This window comes from Liolophura sinensis, chromosome 8 (assembly GCF_032854445.1).
Source record: "Liolophura sinensis isolate JHLJ2023 chromosome 8, CUHK_Ljap_v2, whole genome shotgun sequence".
Taxonomy (NCBI): Eukaryota; Metazoa; Mollusca; class Polyplacophora; order Chitonida; family Chitonidae; genus Liolophura; species Liolophura sinensis.
In genome coordinates, this window is record NC_088302.1 from 43686405 (window position 1) to 43708370 (window position 21966).

General features: G+C 38.5%; 1 protein-coding gene across 2 annotated transcripts in view; it reads right to left on the bottom strand.

The window, feature by feature from the left end:
• Nucleotides 1–1656: 1656 nt before the first annotated feature.
• LOC135474115 (ETS-related transcription factor Elf-3-like) overlaps nt 1657–21966 on the bottom strand; it is a 61233-nt gene continuing 40923 nt past the window's right edge. Inside the window, exons 1-8 of one of the 2 annotated variants that reach the window (XM_064754131.1) lie at nt 20628–21330; nt 15309–15440; nt 9261–9341; nt 8496–8627; nt 4097–4225; nt 3495–3554; nt 2954–3146; nt 1657–2310 (exon numbers count right to left, since the gene is read on the bottom strand). In XM_064754131.1, coding sequence (XP_064610201.1) covers nt 2202–2310; nt 2954–3146; nt 3495–3554; nt 4097–4225; nt 8496–8627; nt 9261–9341; nt 15309–15440; nt 20628–20922 — 1131 coding nt within the window. In that variant the 5' untranslated portion in view covers nt 20923–21330 and the 3' untranslated portion in view covers nt 1657–2201. Of the gene's footprint in view, nt 2311–2953; nt 3147–3494; nt 3555–4096; nt 4226–8495; nt 8628–9260; nt 9342–15308; nt 15441–20627; nt 21331–21966 lie in introns of those variants that run through there. The other variant, XM_064754130.1, reaches the window with a different exon arrangement.

Sequence of the window (21966 nt, forward strand, 5' to 3'; positions counted from 1 at the left end):
GTTTCGTCATAAAAAGAAAATGATGTCGCTCTTTTTTAGAAAGACGGGTAGTACATCACATAAGAAAAAAAAAAAGACTGTCTGCTACAAGTCAATTCCTGAAATCTTCTGCAGACTGTATTCCTCATTCAACTGACAGAAAGAAATGAATTGCCTAAAAAACAGAACTTCTGATGAACACAGCTGCTTACTTCATGTTAGGTCAACATAAATGTAGCACTTAACAGTCAGTTAGGTTGGCAATATACACGTAGCACCTCCTGTGATTGTAGCACCTCAATAATGACACTATGTCCATATTTCGTACCTATCCAGAATATTTCGTTTCTTAAAAAGAAAAATTCCGCATAACTGACCATTTGAACAGCTTGGTGACTTGAAAACAAGCTGTTTTCTGTGTTACTTTGTTGTACTTTTTTAGTTTCGCTATAATGTTCTATTTGCAACGTAATGGAAGCATTACTGACATGCGAGAGAGACTCTAACCTAGATGTGCAATCATCTGCAATTTCCCGAAAAGGTTGATTTCTAACACTAGCATCAGACATGCATAAAACGTTCACCATATTACATTGTGGGTTTATTATGTAGTTAAAATAAAATGAATATCGAAATTTTCTATTAACAGTTAATTTGTGTTCCAGATTATTACAAAAGTCAACATAAATTTGGTGGCTTCAATTAAAATGCACTATTAATGAAGTGATATTTACCTATTAAGGGAATAAGCGTTCCAAATGACAGGACAGCAGAGGGGGGAAACGTCTAGATAGGTCAGGTACATAACAGGTGTACCAAGACTCAGCATCCAACCAACTGAACTTATTTTAGTCACATCATTGTTATATTTTTTCTAGCATTTAATCAGGACACTGTTACTTGATACACAGTTTAATAAAATATCCCTGCAATATACGACGATTAAACTTTTTCCTTAAAACGCTGTATAAAGTCTATATACACAATGTTCAGCATTTGTCTTTATTAAAATAGAGAGGAGTTGTGCAACTCAGATGATACAAACTTCATTTTATATAAATATACAACAGCTTCAAACATAACAGAGGAAATAGATACATATATCTATGTAAACTTTAACAATAAAACAGGCACATTTATTCATTCACGCATGCCTTTGATACAAGTACAGTACATCTGTGTTAAGCTTGGAAAGAAACATCAGTACTCACCACACACTCTGACTGCAGGATTCATTTGGTCAACCTTATTCTCAAACTCATTTGATCAACCTTTTTCTCAAACTCATTTGATCAGCAATTCATTTGGTCAGCCTAACTCTAAAATTCATTTGATCAGTTATACTCTAATTCATTTGGTCACCCTTACTCTCGAACTCTTTTGATAAGCCTTTTTCTCAAACTCATTTGATCAGACTTATACTCTAATTCAGTTGGTCAGCCTTACTCTCGAACTCATTTGATCAGCCTTTTTCTCAAACTCATTTGATCAGACTTGTACTCTAATTCATTTGGTCAGCCTTACTCTCTAACTCACAAAGCCAGCCTACACATCACTGCACGTGTTTATAGCAAATGCAGCAACTTTCTGACTGAAACATTTTAATACAGATCAGGGCAGAAAACATATAGTTAGTAGAACAAAAAAAACGTCAAAACACACCAAAAAAAAAAAAAAAAAAAAAACTGGTGACTTGAAGTTGTACTGGCCTCCAGGTGATATACAATTGAGTCATATCTGCCCAATATCTGCCCAATCTTGTGTACAAGGACTTCTACACAAACTGGCATACTGATGCAGCGTTAGGTGCCTTTAAAATTGAAAACAATTTTACTGGCACATTTTTAACCTGTGTTACGATCACACAAGATACTGATTCTGAAGTATTCAGGCATATATACAATTCACAATGTATATACATAGCACTAAAAATTCCTCGCTCGTTCACTGTAGTAGCCTAGTATCACACTCACATGCTTCCACACTAATCATGAGTAATGAATCTGCTGCCCATAGTGTGCCATGGCCTTGTAAGTTCAGTCGTACAGAATATGGATGTGAGGGGGGAGGGGCGGTGAGAATTGTGGGGAGGGGCGGTGAGGGTTGTGGGGAGGGGGGGAAAGGCATTATGACATTGCTGTGTCCACAGGCCTAAGGCACTAAGGGTGATATGATGAAGTTTATGTACAATGACCAATGAAAACTTGAGGTAAGGAGAGTTTCTATGCATTGCAGCAATCAATTTCTACTATTCCTTGGGGTACTTCTGCAAACTGATACACCAGCCGCTGGCCATCCACCTTATTCAAAATTCCCCGCGCGTAGTAGTACCTGGTAAAAATAAAACCCAATCATCAGTCATAGAATACATAACAGATTCACAACATTGGCATTCTTCAAATTATCAAACACTTGCAAAAATCTATCCTTCAGTGGTACAGAAAGTCTCCAAGAAAAAGTACTCTCCATGGACAAATGATACTTTAATAAACCATTAACCCTTAAAAAAACAAATTCAAAATGGCTGGCTGCCATGTTAGTGGGTCTCTTTGTTGCTTTTCTGCACAGTGACAGCCTGTGTGTTACCGTTAAGCTATAAACCTATCACAAACTCATTTGACACAATGCAAAAGGAACTCATATCCTTTGTATGAAATTGGTGTTTTCTCATGAAAAGTTCTCATAATCTCTTAAACACTTGTACCAATTAACCATGGTATAAACATGAATGTATTGTTGTTGTTATATAAGAAATTGTGGCTCTGATAAAGACATTCAGAAACTGACCTGGCTGGCTACTTTTTGTTGAAATATGTTGTCAGCATGTTAATTAACCATGATTCTTTAAGAATATGTGACTGATTATGGCTTTAATAACGAGATTCTTTAAGACTAACGAATCTTAAACAAAGGGTGCTAGTAAGGCATGTACATTCACATATATGGTATTCTTCTAAACACAATCTAAACTTACCTTAACGCCCTGCCCATTGTTTCGTAATTCATTTCAGGTTTGTTTTTATGCTGGCCCCACAACTTAGACACAGCTTTGGAGTCAACAAGCTTAAAAATTCCCTTCTCCCTGTTTGTCCACTTGATATACCTTGGGCAGGTGTCTCTGTTTTGTAAAAGTTGAAGCAAGAACTCCCACAAATAGATGGTACTACCTGCAAGACAAAAGAAAATTTGGGACTGTAACTGTGGTGTACAAGATAACAGTTTATAAATTTTTGATCACCAAAGCAGTTTGTAATTAGATTAAACTGTGGCTGTATTGCAAAATCTACATGTATGTAGCAAGGCAGCAATTCGCACATATATGTGCAAATAACAGAAGTTTCATGGCATGTAAGCATGTATTATCACTGACAGCACAACTGTCTTTCTCTGGGGAATAAAGACATCGAGGGATCACTCCATTCTACCAATCCGACATCTAACACCCAACATTCTATGAACACAGCATATTAATATTATTGTGATAAATATACATGTATGTAAAAATGTGAACTTACTTTCTCGTTTCCTTTTAGGTTGATTTATTGGGCAGTCTAAGAGGTCTTTGGGTTTTCGACCTGCAAGAGAGAAAAGATATGTCCATGACCACTAGCTCTCAATGCTGTTATTTATTTATGTGTAATTCACTGGTGGGTAATGACATACTTTACATGTTTTCACATCTACTAGTATGGGCCAGAGAAGGCCTTTACGACATGTTAAACCCAAATGTATCAGGTATTACACCACATGATGTACACTGATTGTATCAGCAATGCACTTCACAAATTGTTGAAATGCTAGGCCTTTCTGCTACTACAGCAGTATTTCCAGGCCTCTTTAAGAGAAAATAATGCACTGATTTTTTCTAACTACATGTATCTCTTAAGACACTGTATGTACTTTCCAAACATGAGGTGAAGTTCTTAAAACTTCACCTTGTTTATTTATTCAGCACGTATTTCTTACATATTGAAATGCTACCATATATCAGAATAGTTTTTTTCTTTTGGATGTCAACCTAGAATAAAAGAATATACAGCGCATCAATCTTAATGCCTCCTTTCGCTGTTCAGATGATGTGCCTGAAAACCTGAAAAGGTTATCATTGTGCGTTTACCTTTTTTACTCTTGTGCTTAAGTGGTGAGTCCGAGGGTGAACCTGGGCCTGACTCACTTCCACTACTGTAATGCATCACAGAGGAGGGAATGAGGGGGGTAGTGCCACTGCCACTGAACACTGTGTGTTCTGTCAACAGAAAACACATTCATTGTATTTCAGTATATTTGTTTCATTGGTGTTTAATGCCGTACTCTTTTCACTTACTTGATGGTGGCAAGCATCATGGTGGGAGGAAACCTATTTCAGTATATTGCCGATGAATACTGCTCCCATATTTCATAGTTTGATCAGTACTCTCTATGTACCTAAAGCGTACGTAGAGAGTACATGTAGCTGAAATAGATGTCTGTGATTGGTGAACTCTGAGCATAAATGTACATGCTGATTACTTCTTTACCTGCGTTTTACACCTTCTTTCTAGACCTGGAGAACAGGTCAAGAGCATTGGGGTCTAATGGTATCTTTATATTGTCCAATGCTCTAATATCAAGCACGGCTGTTTTACTTTGACTTTAGAAGAAAAATAACACTACATTCTACTTTACCAGTAACACCGAATGTACTCACAAATGCATGAATGTATGTGGCTGTGAATGCAATTTCAAATTCATGACCATACAGTTTCCTCACATATAAATATATGTAGATATGTAGCCTGCAAAAACTCCAATAAACTAAAAAAAAAAAAGAGAGAAAAACTTAAAGGAAAGCCTCTTTGAATTTGATAGATGCTTTATATAGAAAAGAAAAGAGAAATTCACCAAAATCATAAGGAAAGCTACAGAAGACCTGCAATGTTCAACAGATGTTCCACTCTGCATATGCAGCTGATTCTATGAATATGTCAATCTGGATTTGAAAGCTAGTGACAGCTAAATGCAATATAGCTAAAGGTTCCTTTCAGTGACAGTATTAGGCCTTTTGAAAAACTGTACCTCTACACCTGTATATAGGTAAACCAGGACACGTCAATGTCTATACAGGTAAGGACTTGTGCTATTCAGAGCCACACCTATGTTTGCTGTGTTCAGTATTAGCTGTGGTTATCTAGTTCCTTCCCTGCCCACTGTCCGTGTCCTATGTAGGGATATGACTGTCACTACAGGCAGGAACTTACTCCTAAACATGTGCACACAGCCACAAAAGCAAAGCCAATCCTGCTAAGCCTTTAACTTTTCACCCATTATGAACTACAGGAAATACGCCATACACATTGGAGAGTCGGAAATGAAGCATATCCTTCAGTAATGTAACACTCAGGCCTTTTGCCCATCAAAAAAAAAAAAATTTATTTTACTGTAGCTACGTAAATAACCCTACGACTGCTACTGTGGAGTTTACACAGGATTTTGTTTTTAATTTATTTTTGATTTATGTGCACAAGGAAGTAAATCATGTACATGTAGGACTAAACATGAAAGTGACAAGTTTGTAATTACTCCGATTCATGGTAAATCATTCTGTGTACTGTATAACACAGAATAGGTTACATTGTAGTATTTTAACAGCCTTCATACATCAAGTATAACTACAGCATTAAGTCAGTATTCAAGGAGAAGCTAACATAACTGGTTTACTCAGAAATTTAAATCATGGTGCCAAACAAAGATTTTCATTAAGTTTTCATCACTCAGAAATTTAAATCATGGTTCCAAACAAAGATTTTCATTAAGTTTTCATCACTGAGATGGGTTCTTAGGAGATCTGTCCATGTTAGACCCAGACAACTTCACCAAATGCAGCAAATCTAAGAAATTACTGCTTTCTAAACTGTAATGATAATTTTTTTTTATTTTGTCTGTTTTATTTTTGTATGTTGTATCATGTGTACACATCTACCTGGACTATGAACAATAGTTTCACTACATGTAGGTACATGTACATGTGCATCTTCCGCTGGAATAGAGACAATATAAAGCTATCCACTATCTGATTGGGCATCAGTGTTTTTCTTGTGTTCGTTTTACACAGGCTAGGTCAGTTGTGTTTCTCTATCATTAAAGCGGCTAACAGTGAGGCTAACATTCAATTATAACACCTATGTATTTGCTGCTGAATTTATCTGTCTTGTGTTTTATGCCGGCCTCTTATGGTGAGAGGAAACCGGGCAGTGCCAGGAGGAAACCCACAACCATCTGCAGGTTGCTGCTTGCCTTCCCACATATGGCTAGAAAGGAAGCCAGCATGGACTGGACTTGAACTCACAGCGAACCCATTGAGAGGTGACAAGCTCCTGGGACATTTCATTTTGCTGACACTCTGATCACCTCAGCCATGGAGGCCCCTATTTGATATTGAATATAGTGTGATTTTCTGAGGACAACCAGCCAGAAGTAAATGTAAATGTATTTTATAATCCAACACGACACCCAAGAGCCTAAGATAGAGAGAGGTTTTTATCAAATTTGAGATTAAAATCAACACAGAATTGAAGCCAGAGTGGGGCTGATAATGTTACACCTCATTCCCTTTCCTTGCGTTATCAGAGTGCCTGGGAGATGTCAAGGTCTAGTCCTAGATAGAATACAGGTAGTCAGTCACACAATGACTACTCGGACTTTACCAAGCCTACTTCATCATATATGGTCACTAGTAACTGGGGCATGCCGTTTATAACTATAACCAGCCGTCAGATTTTAACACTTAACATATACATGCACAAACATGATTAGGAATGTCATACACTTTTACATGTACAAACCTAGGCTCTGTCCCACCAAGCCACTGAGCACTATTACACTAACAGTTGATGTTACATGCACCTTAATTTTATTTATCTATTTATTTTATTGATGTTTTACCCCATACTTAAGAATATTTCACTTATACGAGGGCAACCAACATTATGGTGGATGGAAACCGGGCAGAGCCAGGGGGAAACCCACAACCATCCAAAGGTTGCTGGCAAACCTTCCCACGTACGGCCGCAAGCACTTTAACTACCAGTGCCCAAGTCTTTAGCATGTGTTGCCACTGTACATGAAGGTACAATCAATGATGATAGCTATGATACCTCAGCGGATTATGGCTGTGTACACAGGCATTTTGTCAGAAATGTAGCTCTGTCCATTCGAGACCAATACATGCGTGTATGAATATATTTACATGTCTGCACCACTGGTACAATTCATGTATGCCAATTATGAACAACGAGCACATACATGTGTTCATATATATATATATATATATATATACACACACACAGTTTATATATCACGTGAGTGTACTTTATACACCCATATACACACATATATGGAGTTGTCCAAATAATAGTGTTATACCCGGTCAAAAACAGGTATTCTTTTTTGAGCGATATGTGCAAACGAAATCTACCGCTACACGTCACATGTGACGTGTGTTTCAGCACCCAATACTTTTGGGCCAAATTTCAAAACAGTTGTGGAATTTCACATTTTAATCTTCAGTTATGCATTTTTCTTTAAAAAGGGCATTACGTATCAAAGCCCCTGGGTCATGTGTACAAGTGGTGAAGCTTTTGAGCAGGAAGAAAAGAAAATTAATTATTTCAAAACCTGTATCCATGTACATATATGAACATGTGTATGTACTTGTTGCTCATAATTAGTCGACCTGAATGATAAAAACTCAACAAGGGATAGGTGACCCATAATAAACGTTTATCTCCTCAGGTAAAACACGAAGCTTACCCTGCCTCAACGTCAACAACACCACATCGCTTCGCTGCGTAATGTGCAAGTACTATCAGGTGATGCACTAAACGTCATGGAAGAGCACCATCCCTGTTTTCTCAAATCCTTGTTATACATGTATGCAAATCACATTCAGTGCTTTGTCAAGATATGAAAGATTATATACATACTTCTGCCAGAGCCCTGGGGAGTGGCAGACATAAAATCGAAACACAGATGTGTCGCTTGTGCCTTCTGGAGCACCTAGGTGAACTAACTGTTAACAACATCTACCACACAAACTCTCTCTCAACCATTCTATCCTTCTAAACAGACAGTGTCATTTCATACAAAAGAAAGTACACATTTCTGACCTAGTTTAATAGCGTGGCAGCTTAAATGCTGCTTCAAAATGTTTCGAATATCATCTCCAATATTTCCCAAAAATTTTAAAAAAATAAAAATAAAAAGGGACCAAAAATGTTGGTTGGTTTATTCAGTTTTTTCTACACATTCCAACACTAGTGTCTGTAGGTTTTACTTGATCCACACTCAGCATTGTGCATGTGTTTTTTGATATATAGGCCCAGTGCTGACATCACACCTGGTCAGATCAAAACATTACAGTTTATGTCCAAAATAGGCCAAGAAATTGAATGTGTACCTGCCTTTAACACGTGCTAGAGGGTTAAGAGTGGGGTCTAAAATGTAATGACTGTGTATTTTAGCTTGAGCTGTGTGCTTACCTGGCCTCATGGCTATGTGTGTGGCTGTGTTAAAATGAGCAGGTAAGGGTTGGTGAGCCGGTGGGGGCTGACAGAATGGTGCAATGAACGGTCCAGGGCTACCATGAGCCACAGGTGAGATTGGAGAGATAGCTGAAACAGGAGTACCATAAATCTTCATACAAACACATCACCAGGTAAGCTTTTATACACAAAATGGTAAACACAACCGCATAAATAAGTAAACCTAAAACATCACACTATGTATTCCAGAGCGAAGACATACATGTACACGGTGCAATGGTTATCTCACACCCAATAAATACTGTACAGAGTCGTGAATCAGCTAAGAGTGAGAACAAAGTCTAAAAGTACATGTAAATTTACACAGTAAAATTCAAACAAGTTTACACACGTATTGTAAACCCTCACCCTTTTCACCCACTAAAGCACTTTTTGTAGTGGAACTTATGTACACATTTACACAGAAAATGATGCTAAAATTGATCTGTCTGTATCACTAAAGATGCAAGCTTCATAAAACTAAGCAAGTTATTTCTCTACACCTCCTAGTTCTCTCAGAATGTTTCAAAATCATGGTTGCAGGGGTGGTTGAAAAGGTTGAAGAAGTAGGGTATATAAAATTTGCTAATACTAATGCTAATGAGATTTCGCTGCAAATGTACATAACACCTAATCTGTAGCATGTAATGTCCATGTTTAATTATAATATGAAATTATGCGGCAGTTGGTAACAGTAAACCTGGGACGTAAGACTGGGTATACCTTGTAATCGAAGGCGAGCATCGTCAGAGTTGCTGTCCAGATCTGACACGCCACTGTCTGCGGGACTTGGTGGTAAACATGCTGAAAGACAACAAACACAATCACAGTTAGAAATGTGTACCTGTCATACATGGTGCCTTTATCCCATCATTAACAGATGGACATGGGCAACCAATGAAAGGCTCCTTTGTATTTAACAGCAAAGAAACAGCCTAACCAATGTTCAAAGATTACCAAGCCCCAGAGAGAAATGTGAAGAAAAGAATTGTTATACATCTGTGATGTTGAGTAACATGCATATATGTACACGTATAACCAGTACTTATTTAATGGACAACCAAGTTCTTCACAGTTTTGAAACCAAGGTATTCCATTTTTTTTGCAAAATCTTCAGATTTTTAACAGAAGAATATTGATCTGAGTGTTTAGATTTTTTAACAGAAGAATACTGATCTGAGTGTTTAGATTTTTTAACAGAAGAATATTGATCTGAGTGTTTAGATTTTTTAACAGAAGAATATTGATCTGAGTGTTTAGATTTTTTAACAGAAGTATATTGATCTGAGTGTTTAGAGCAAAATAATGACTACAGTATTAAAAATACACTTAATTAATTAATTAACTGTAAAGAAAAAAGCAGGCATTATTAAAATCTGTTAATTGAACATAATGGTTAACAATGAACACTCTGACTTCATAATATTCTACTTTTATGTTTTGCACGTTACTTACGCTTTGCTTGATGATCACAGTATATGTACAACATTTACATATAGCATACATTCTAACATTCTATATTGTACTATATACATGCTGTACATGTATTAATAATTATCCCTCTAAACAATAATTATAAATATTTTCTTAAGGTACATACACCTGATTATTATAACATGAACAATATATGAGCAAAGAATAATTGAGATATCTGGGAATCTGTGACTCCATGTTAAGACTATTAGTCTCAAGCAGCAACTTATATCGAGAAAACGTTTTAATTTCCAGGAGCAAAGCAGAAAATTTGTAATTTGTTGTATTCAAACATCTCAGCTCATACAATTACTCAGTTACTTAAAGCAAGATACTGGATTACTGGGCCAGGTGTTTAAGCTTTGTCGTATTCATCATTTATGATTCTTCAATTTACTATGAAATATGTACATGTAATTGTACTAGTTGCATACATTGTGCGTGTCAGTGGTGTATTCAAATAAGTCATACGAAGGTGTGTACATATCGCTTCAGGGGAAGTGAGCATAATCAAGATGCCTAAAAAGCTTCCTTTTTTGACAAATGTTCAACGTAGTGTTAATAAATGCCCGATGTTAACTGATGAGATGTACCACAGGGCCTCAGACACAGAAGGTGATAAGCTGGAGCAAAGAGGAATCCATCCTGAGCTCATTAAATGTCTATCCATGCTGAAAATGTATACAGGTAGTACTAGTTCTGTTACAGGTGAATGTCTCACCTGGCCTACTTCAACTCAATGAAGCCTGATTAATGTAAATAACACCTATCATTAGAAGAACAGGATCTCTTCACCACAAAAACAAAAAAATTCACTAACATCAGCAAGATGTATATCTCCCTACATTTTTTAACTGTTTTTTCCATTCCTAAATGAGGAACTCAACCGTTTCAATGTAAAAGTACCCCGGAAAAAATTGTGCTTACTATTTCAAACATTTGTTTATAATTAACAAAAACTGCATAAAAGATTACAGAATGCTGCATCCCTTGGGCTGTTCCTTTTTTTAAAAAATGTAATCAGGGAATAACGTTAGTAGACTAACTGTAAATTACATCCATGATGTATGTACACATGGTTGTGTAGTTGTACATGTGCTTAAATTTCCCTTCCCAAATAACCTTGTCTGATGGTATCACCAGGATCTACTTAAACAGGCCGAAACCCTGCAGGCTATGAACACATATGTACATGTACACTGTAAAATTGGATCTAGGCCGAACTGTCTGCCTCCCTGTGCGTTGGTGGGGGGGGGGGGGGGGGTGGAAGATGGGGGTGGGAGGGCACGGGGCTGGGTTGGGCAGGGTGGTGTGTAATGTTTTGGTGATCACTTAATCAATACGCCCACATGTACATACACCTGTCTATTTGCTGCTTGTGCAGGTAGTCTACACGTAGGAGCCACATATTCACAAACAGGAACTTCTAAAACTGATACTACATGTTCTTTCAAAAGTGACCACAGCAGAGGACTCCAGACATTACAAAAAAAACCAAAAAAAAAAAAAAAACCTCTAGTGTCAGTTCATAGGTTGAAGCTTCAATCTATGCACTGAATATAAATGTTTCATACACTTTTGATATTATGTCAGTCTATGTACAGGTATATGTACCTTGGCAAGAAGAACAGAGAATTAGCCCACATTGCACAGTCAGCAAATTAGATTATTATTCATGACACAGGTAATGCTTGCATTGTAACATATTGCTTATAATGAATGAATGATTTCAGCTTAACAAGGCCATATGTCAGCAATACTTCAGCCATAGTGTGGTGAAATGTTGTTTGAAAGATTTGGCGATATGTAGATCATATCCAAAAAAGCTTAGTGACAGTACAATTTCTGATATATTTCCTAAGGAAGGAATCATTCCAACACTAGCGCTCAAAATGGAACATGAAGATAAACACGTCCCTAACATATGTGTGCTAATGCAAAATGCAGTTGGTGCAAGTTTTTAGGTAGAGTTCATATGTGACACTGTCTGACCAGTTGCTTCCTCTGCACGCACTGTCTGCAGTGTACTCTCTGACCCAGAGCATCTAGCAGACATAGCAGCATCCAGCAGTCAGCTGAAACACACTGCCAGCACTCTGAAGGAAGTCCACCTGTGTGTGGGTGATAGAGTGCTTCCTTCCCTCCCTGTTCCTCCTGATGAGAACAAATACCTTAGCAGGGGACAGTTCACTTTGGCCATACAAGGAAAGGGGAAGCACAAACAGCCTGGAGTACAAACAGTGTGTCTACACTCCGCACAGGTGTGTGCTGTCTGACCTGTCCATCAGTATCACCTGGATACCTGGACTGCTCTGACAAAGTGTACCTAGTCAACAGACTCCCACTGCCCCTACTACCTGGCCTCAGCAGAAATACAACCAATATAAAGCTGCTTATCTAAACGCCTTGCTAATAAAGACAATTCGACTTTTGACTTGTCTCCGACCAAAGAAATATTTTCCTGATAATACAAGCAAAAATTATTTACATAATAAAACATTGGAGAGGAGATGGTTGGAGTAAAGCAGTTTTTCCTGAATGATTGTTTTTCTGGCTATTTCAGGTGAAAAAATACACAGAGAACATACAGCTCATCCTATAATTCCAGAATACCCAGATGAGCTGTCAATAAGGGTAGCCTGCTGCATACTGAGTGCCTCTGAACGCATCCATACAAACATAACTTCCATGATAAATATGCCTGGTCAGATGCCCCCTGTGAACTTCAACCACAGACTCGACGTAGATTTCTAATGCACCTCATGTACTGGGGTTACATCCTGATAAAAACTTCTCCGGATATCATCATTATAGCCCATCAGCATACAGCCGCTGTAATCCCACGGAAATTAGTTCATCACTTGTATATAGGCAGTGTATGTAAACCACTATTCTCCAGCTAAGTACACAAAGCGCTTCTCAAAGAAGACATAAAAAATAAAACTCATTCATATTTTTAATGAATTAATAAAAAGGAAAACAAAAGAATATAGAAAAATGTGCTTTCTTTCAATGTTGTATTTATAAATGAAAGAAAAAATATGAGAAAAATGTATGTTGTACCTTGAGGGCAACCAAGGGGGAATCTTAGACAAAAATCATGCAAACTAAGCTAAACAAAAACTAATCATAAAAAATAAAATATAAAATACATGTAGATATATGTACGTGTAGAAGTGTATTGACATATACATGTAACTACACAACTACCAATTCTGTCAAATAATTTATTATACACTGTAAACCTTTCCATAACCATTTAAATTCTCTGCTGATCATCAACTTTTTCAAGCAGAATTAAATAAGACAAAATCTTTCCAGGGGGTTTGAAAGCATAAATATAAAAATATTTTGGCATATAAAAATATTAACTAGTGATAATGAAAAAGAATGATAGCTTAAGTTTTTCTTTCTTAAGTTAAGAAAACAAAAGAAAGAAAAAATGAAACAGCCGTGAAGCCAGCAAACAGAACAATCAGAGCAGCGTATCTTGAATGAGCTACTTAATACACATGTCAACAAAGTGTATGTCATGTGGCGCTCCATGTGCTATTGACAAGAGCCATTGACAAACAAATAAAGAGCATGACTTGCACTTCCTTTAAGGCTGGCTTCCTGACTGGCTGGTTGACAGAGGCCGGTGATACCCAGGCAATTCACGTTTTGGAAACTGTTGATTGTTGACAATGGCACGACACGTGGTTTGCTGCCTGGCCTGGCACTGACATAGTTTACCCTTCCGTAATCTTGACATTCAAACTCAAGTGTATACAGAAAAACACTTTTCACAGAGTTAAGCAAAAATTACACTTACTTTAGCCTTTGATATTTATTCCAAATCAAGCAGAATTTTTTTATCAGGCACACTTTTGCCTCAATCAAAAAAAACCATATTATCAAAAAGTTTTTATATAATTCTTATTAACTATGTGAAGTTTTATCCTGCTCCAAGCATGGCGCACTAAATAAAGCCACATCATGCACAGCTATATATTGTGCTCTAGTCTGATACATACATGTAATTCTGCAACAGGAACGGCTTTGTGCACAGCAGGAAAGCTAAAACAAGCTAACAGCACCTGTTCACCATAAAGGAGAAAAAAGTCCTTTTTTTCCCCCCCACAAGAACAGACAAAAGCATGGAACTATGACGGCATAGACTCATTCTTAGCATATCCTGACAAAAACATGGCTTGGTGAACAATGGACAAGGCATCTAACAAAACCACAAGCATGAAATTCAGCAGATGTAGCCATGCATCGAGCAGAGCATCTACCGCCTTTCTATATATTCATCATGGCACTATGGGTATAAGGCCATGCATGCTGCTATGGACAAGTGGTCAAAAGTGGATTCAATCCCAAACACTACAAAACTGCCAAGATTCCCAGCCCAAATCACGACACAGAACATATTACATACACTTGTCAAGTGTAATACCCAGCATGAGGACGATCTTTTTCTTCTAAATTTATCAGTGGTTACAATATTAGTTCATTGCACAAAGAGACACGTCGACCCACATTGGTCAATAATGGAAATGGACCAGTATGATTACTCAGTTTGAAATTTTAGACTAGCTTCCATCCTTACTGAAAAAACCTCCTAGCACAACCAGAGGCCAAACAAATATTACATCTGCTCCATGACTTGTTGGTACATGTACATGTACATAAGGTTTTAAATACAGTCTGAAACACTGTACTAACTGAACATGGCACTGTTCAGTAGGTATTTACATTCCTGTTCACAATCACGGACACCTGAATCTTTGCCTTACTTGGACAAGTTGTGACCCCAAATATGAACACTATGTAAATTAAATGTTCACTAGCAGGAGCTGAATGCCGTATGCTTACGCATGTGTGTGTGCGTGTGAATGTGTAGTTTGATATGAGCGTCATAGAAAACTGATGCAATAGTGAAACATAGCACCAACATGTAGCATTAATAGGAACAAACATGCAATGTCATGCTTGTCATCCAACAAACACGGGACACAGATACCGTCATAGTGGTCAGCTGTCCTAAGGTATTTAGGCCTACTACAGAGACAAGAGACCAAACCGATCTACACAGTACATGTATACTCTAGGTACTTGACTAGAAAATTACCTTTCCTTGAAGCCAATTTTAACACTGATTCAGGATCATATGTGTCCAGGCTTATAAAAGTGGGTACATGTACTTTTATACTTCAAACCTCCTTTTTCGCACACCCGCCACCCAGCCAGCAAGGGGAATTAACTAGCACCTGGGGTAAAAATACATGTAAATATGCGGTGAGTGGACTATACCTTGGTGATGTAAGTTTAAGATGCCTTGTAAGAAGGTTTTGTTTTCACTACTGGTACTGGGACTGTCCATACTAAGAAGAGCCTCTGCTGCCACTTGTCTCCCATTGGTCTGCTGCTCCTCACATGCATCCACTGCAACAGACAAGTATAGACATTCACATGTCAACAATGAGCTTTACACAAGATCACCATACATATACACTATAAACTGTTGATACATTCATGTCTCTAGGCCCGATGGTAGCACTTGAAAAGTGTATTACAAATATGTATTCTTCGTAATAAATTTATATATATATATATATATATATATATATATATATATATATATATATATATATATATATATATATAATTTATTAACATTTGTGGTTAAACATGTTCAACTTATATGCAAAATTATGCTAAACTTTTATGTCTATGCATCAAAAGACATTCTACGGTGACATAACGTAATGCTTTGAGGATTGTTGCCCACATTACACCAACAATGTGCATATGTTCTGGTTGCAACCAGATAGGCCTGTTACCAATGCTGACATTACACCATCAACATTATTCTCTGGCTGCCACAGCATGCCAGCTGTATTTCACACAGTAGTTAGACTGGTTACCAATGCTAACATTACACCATCAACATTATTCTCTGGCTGCCACAGTATGCCAGCTGTATTCAGCTGACCAGACAGGCTGGTTGTTGACACTGACATTATACCACCAATGTGAATACCCTGGCTGTAATGTCAGGCTTTTCATTTTTATTATTATCCAAGCAGAGCTGTTGGTCTGCTGACATTACACCACCGGTGTTATCTTCTGAATGCATGGTATGCACAGTGTTATTTTAAGTCTGCATCCTGGCAACTTTCCCTACTATAGAGGGCATGTGGTGAATAGTTAGTGGTGTGTATGTGCACACCTTGGCTTACAACCACCAGAAATAGACCAGTGTAGTAAGGGAAAGTTGGCAGGGTTTAGAGAAAGAGAGAGAGAGAGAGAGACAGCTTCGTACATTCAATACTGTCACATCACCACAACCTTGTGTGGCTGGCTGGCTGGCTGACTGACCCACACTTCTATTACTAGACTGCTCCACACCTACCTGTATCATCACAGTCATACACTGGGGATATACATGTTAAAGGCATGTATCTCTATCTTCTAATACTATATAGTCATGCAGAGTTTAATGTCACAGGTATAAAGCCCTGTCCTGTTCAGGGGTACATGTATGAGTGAGCTGACATGCGACAGCTGTAATAGTTACCAAGGTGTGCTCCCTCCAACCACCCCTTGATTACACACATGTTTATAGCACACTGATCCTATCAGCCCGGCACATCAGGTCATCCTGTACATCTACATTTCCTCTTCCTGCCCATCCATTAGAATATATAATCAATACAACAGGAAGTATGTTCATGAAGAATAACAAGCAAAGTCATCTCTAGGGATAGGCATAATACAGATACAAAGGGCAAGATGGCTGCCCGATGAGGAAGTATGACTAAATATCATGGGACTCACTCGATTAATAAAATCAGCATTTATTTCAAATTATACCAGCTAAAGTGAAAACTTTTTATACACTGTATCAAACACTGACAAGTCGTGATTAATGTGTGATTTTTAGCTAATCTTAAAGTACAATGACAACCTGAAATTCAGAAGTTAGCTAATGAAATTTTCATTCAAATGAAAATCCAGTAGTTCTTTTAGTACTGAGAATATCTGTTTCCTGTGTATGAGAATTGATATATTTGCTTTTCCTGCATAATTTCTCAAATATTCTTTTGGAAAAAAAAATCACAAGTTGCATTTAAAAACTGGAAGAAGGAATTTCTTGATGTATGTACATGTATACCGTTCAATTTTTCTTCACAACCGTTTATCCAATCAAACAGACACTTGCCCAGTGTATTGCTGAAGAATCAAGGAAGTGCAGTGTGAAGTATTTCAAAAATTGTACACTGCATACGCAAATAAGGCAATGATAGCATCACATATGGAAACCAGACACTAGTACATGTAAATGTAGTACATACATGCTGTAAATGTATACCACGTTAGCACAATAGTTATGAAGAGTGACTTCTTCTTTGTAGAGAGCTATACGACAGACGGAAATAATTATAAGGAAGGAAAAAGTACAGTATATTATGCATTTATGTATCCACTACCTGTCTGGTGAAAAATCAAGAAATGCTTTGATGACAGTTTTCTGTAGGTTAGTTTTCCTCTTTCTCCTCAGATGCTATGTGACATGTGTAACTAGAAGCCCTTCAGTCCCCACAAGGGACTGGTCTTGTTATGTTCGTTTTGTCAAAGCAAAAGAAAGGCAGAGAGGAAATAGAAGTGGCTTGAATTCATGGTTCAAGACATGCCCCATGGTTCGCTAAGAAGCTCGTCTGGACGGTATACAAAAGCTGTGACATGCACAATGTACATCAAACAGAGCTGGCTTGAGCGGATGACAATTGGCCGGGTCTGTTTGGTCACTGAGAACAGTGAACAGCCTTGGAAGCTACGCACAGGCTGACAATTGCTCACTATTATACCATACAAATATCTCTCTACAGGCCAAAAACTACCAGGACTGGTTTTCCTACTTCCTTGACATACATGCCTGGGTATATATGTTAATTTTGGTAGTTTACCAAACAAGGGTCTCCTGGCTACCAATCTCCAGATATGGGCATGGAGAAAGGGCCTAGATACCAGCCAGTTATCTCAAGGCTTTAGGCTCAGGGCTTGCAGCTCCAGGGGAGTTGTCACTTAATGTCCAGGTACACAATGTAATTGTACCTACGTGGACGGCCACCCATACCTAAAGCTTAAGATGCTCTAGTTCACATATTTACTTCTGCATCTTATTACAGTATTTTTTCTTTTTTGTTGTTGTTGTTAACATCTTTTTTTTTGCATCTGCTCTAAAGCACATTGTATAAACATTAGGAAACACAAAATTATTAAGGAAATATAACTAATCAGAGGACAAGTAAAATGTTGGCCACTTAACAAATGAGGAAGCATGTTTTCAAAGGGATTTTTTTTTCCTGCTGGCCAAGCAATGTTGTTCTGATCAATATTGACACAGTATTGCAGGCTGCGATCATTAAACATTGACCCTAGTCACATGTTAAAGCACATGGATGAGACTGAGGACTCGACCCAGCCTAATCTATCTTCCCACTCTTCTAGGGACTTTGGAACAGGCTTTGTTTATACGACACCAGCCAGTATTTTACACATGACAATGCCCTGATACATCACTACATTACCTTCTATCCCAAGTGCCACATCGTATTTATGACACACATACTATGTATCTATAGCCCTGGCCAAAATACATGACTGTTTGCAAGGGAGGGGTCTTGTAGGGATATGGGGTATGGCCTACCAGACACATATATGAGCATCAATAGATCACCATGGAGAGATGATATTATGTTGCGCTGACAGCAGCTATATCCAGCTATTCTAAAAACCCTGCCAGACGCCGGCTTCAAGGCTGCCACCATTGACGTCACAACTATAGCCTGAAAACAACTGTTACATCTGCATTTTTCATCGTCTACATGTGTACACAACGTGCCTCGGGAAAACAGGTTCTACCACAACAGTCAGGGAAAATGCCAGGCAGAAGGGATCAAGAGGGAGAAAAATCTGCTGACAACATTTTGTTGTTTTTCAGAATAAAATGAGGCTATACAAATCTCCTAACAGTGCTACTCATTAACATCACTATCATTTAGAGCATCGATATGTGTGAGGAACACAGTGGTGAAGGTGACAGCTGAAGCTGGTCATCAACAAATTTGTCAAAATCCAATTATATAATACACGTAATGTATTTCACCTAAAACTATGTCCAAAAGTGCTTTTTTGGAGAAAAATATGTGTCACAAAATATAAGTTTTGTTGGTAAAGCTTAGATGTTTCCAGTAGAATATCATATTAACCTCCCCACACAAACCTAAAAACAGATTTCCCAGAAAAGATGAGAATCACGCAAAATGATAAACAAGTCATGGACAAAATTTGGGGTCAAGAATAGCAGTTGATCCAGACCCAGATGTACATATATGTTCTAATGAGTTATACTATAATACTTCAATTGCATACTGGATGTCACGCATTAAACAGCTGGCAAAACCACACCCTTTATAACATATCTACGTACTAACAGAAGACCGCTAAGGACTGTGGTCTATACAGCTGTCAAGTAACAAAGCTTTATACAGCCAGATTATTATGGATCTATAGATATGTGCGGGTATCAAATCATCTAAGGTTATTACACATACTACAGACAGCAGACAGGATATAGGCAGGTCATTTGCCAGCTAACATGTACCCCAGCCCTCCTAGCAGGACAGCCTGTGGCTCTGTGTACAGGAAATCAGTGACATTTTGCCTGGTCCACATGTAGGAGTGTAGGAAGTACATCCAGCCTCAACTTAACACATCCTGTTAAAGCTCGTTCTGATATAAGATATGTACAAGGTACATGTAGCTAGCTCCATGGGTAAGGGAATGCATGTCCTTAGCCAGGAAATCCAGGCCAGCACAACAAGCCTGGGCCGAGTGGCTGACAAACACTTACATGTAATGTAATGTAATGTAGATATCGGGTCCAGCAGGACCTAGTTCCCTTGTAAGGGAATCCTGACCATACAGGCCCAGACAGTTCTGATTCTGGTTTATGCTCACCCTAACCTACACAGCTATAAAGCCTCTAGTCTAACAGTAGTACTGGCTGCTCATCCACCTGTTGATCGGATGTCAATCTGAACTCACTACTCTGACATTAGAGCTGTACAGTTATCAGACAGTCTCACAAGTGTACACGAGTCTGGCTGGCTTCCATCTACAGTTGTATCTGTTCTGGTTTCACATATTAACTACATATACAGTCCTATACACAGACAGCATAATATACCTTGAGATACATTTGTGAACATGTGGTGATATTGAAAACAAAGATCCTAATACAGGGCCAAGACTTCCCAACAACTATCCCAGAAAAATACCCAACTGTACGTCCTGATATATTCAGAATATGCAGCTCCTTGTACTCTCAACTGAGCTCTATATGTAGAATGTATACATGATATTAGTAGACAGCGTATCACTTCCTGACAAGGATTTAACAGTATAATGATGATCCGAGTCTTTAAGTCAGAAGAGAGTCAGAACACATGTAAACAGCTTTCCTCTTCCATGCTGTAACAGCTCATACGCCATTACAAGGAATACCAACACATTCTGAATGTAGGTGAGAAAACCTTTGAAGGTGCTTCTATAATATATACTTACAGTATCGTCTCATCATGGTTTTTTTAAAAGTGGTCGGGTAGCCGTTTCCATTGCCTGTACTGGCGGAGCAGCTGGAAGTATCGCTGTACGAATCCTCTGAGTCTCGCCTTGGTTTTTTCATTGACAAGTCTAGTACTGGTTCATCCGTGTCCATTTCCATCTTAATGTTGAGCTGTGGGGTGGTGAGGAGGTGTCTACTCTGAGGGTAATACTCCATTGGAGATAGCAGCGGGGACACCGGGCCCAAATGTTCCCTGTCCACCCGGCCTCTCTCTACTGCTAACATGGTTAACATACTGGCTCAGCCACCACCAACTGTTTAACACAAATCTGGGTCACACTATATAATATGTCCTGATGTACCCCTGGCCAAGGGAAGTCTGGTGGGTAGAATCTGCTCTGATTAGCCGGAACTTGACTGCCTGTCAAATACACAGCCTTATACACACAGCGGTCCTCAGTCTTAGCCGCTGCAGTCTGGGGCTTCCCAACTGTCACATTCGTTAAGGTAACCTGAACAAAATGTTTTATCTCTGGTCCTTTTCCCCATGTCCATCAACCTCTAGTGACGCTGGCCATCTGATCCTGGCCTAGAGGAAATCCAGACTGTCACTCAAAAAATGTGTGCTGTGTAGGCCAGGGGGGGGCTATGGAAATGCAAATAGATCAACTAAATAGAAGTGCCCTGGCTTCCAGTGTTGGAGCATGTCATGCTGGGCTAGCATGTGACTAAGGGTCATCCACTCAGAGGTCAACCTTCACTGTGATGTAAATCAAGATCCTCTTTCATAATTGCTAACACTGCTCAATAGAGCTTTTGAAAGCACTGAGCTCCTGGTGTTGTGGTCCACTATAAATAGACTCAGGTTTACTGCCACGGAAGTCAAACCTGCTCTCAAAGAAGCTGTACAATGAACGCTGGCAATCTGCATATACCTGGAAGTCTTGAGTAGCTAATAATGCAACTCTGCACATACATTTACAGCTGTGGAGGCCTCCAATATGTACATGTATACTTCTGATCCAAACAACCTGTGTATATAGGGAATAGAATGGCAGCATAAAGCCTAAGCGGTAGACCATGTACATGGATGCCTACACTCTGTTATGCTGCATGCAGTAGGGTATAGGGTGGTACCAGAGCCTGGGGCTCAGTCAGCATGATCACTACACCTGTGATACTACTATATGCAACACGTGGTTACAGGTGATATTAAAAATTATAGCTTAAAATATGGATGCTAGCAAACCATTTCAACTAATTCAACTAGTTCAACAACTAATTCCTGGACTGATAATTTCCTGCATGATGTGCAAAAGACAAAAAAAAAAACATGTC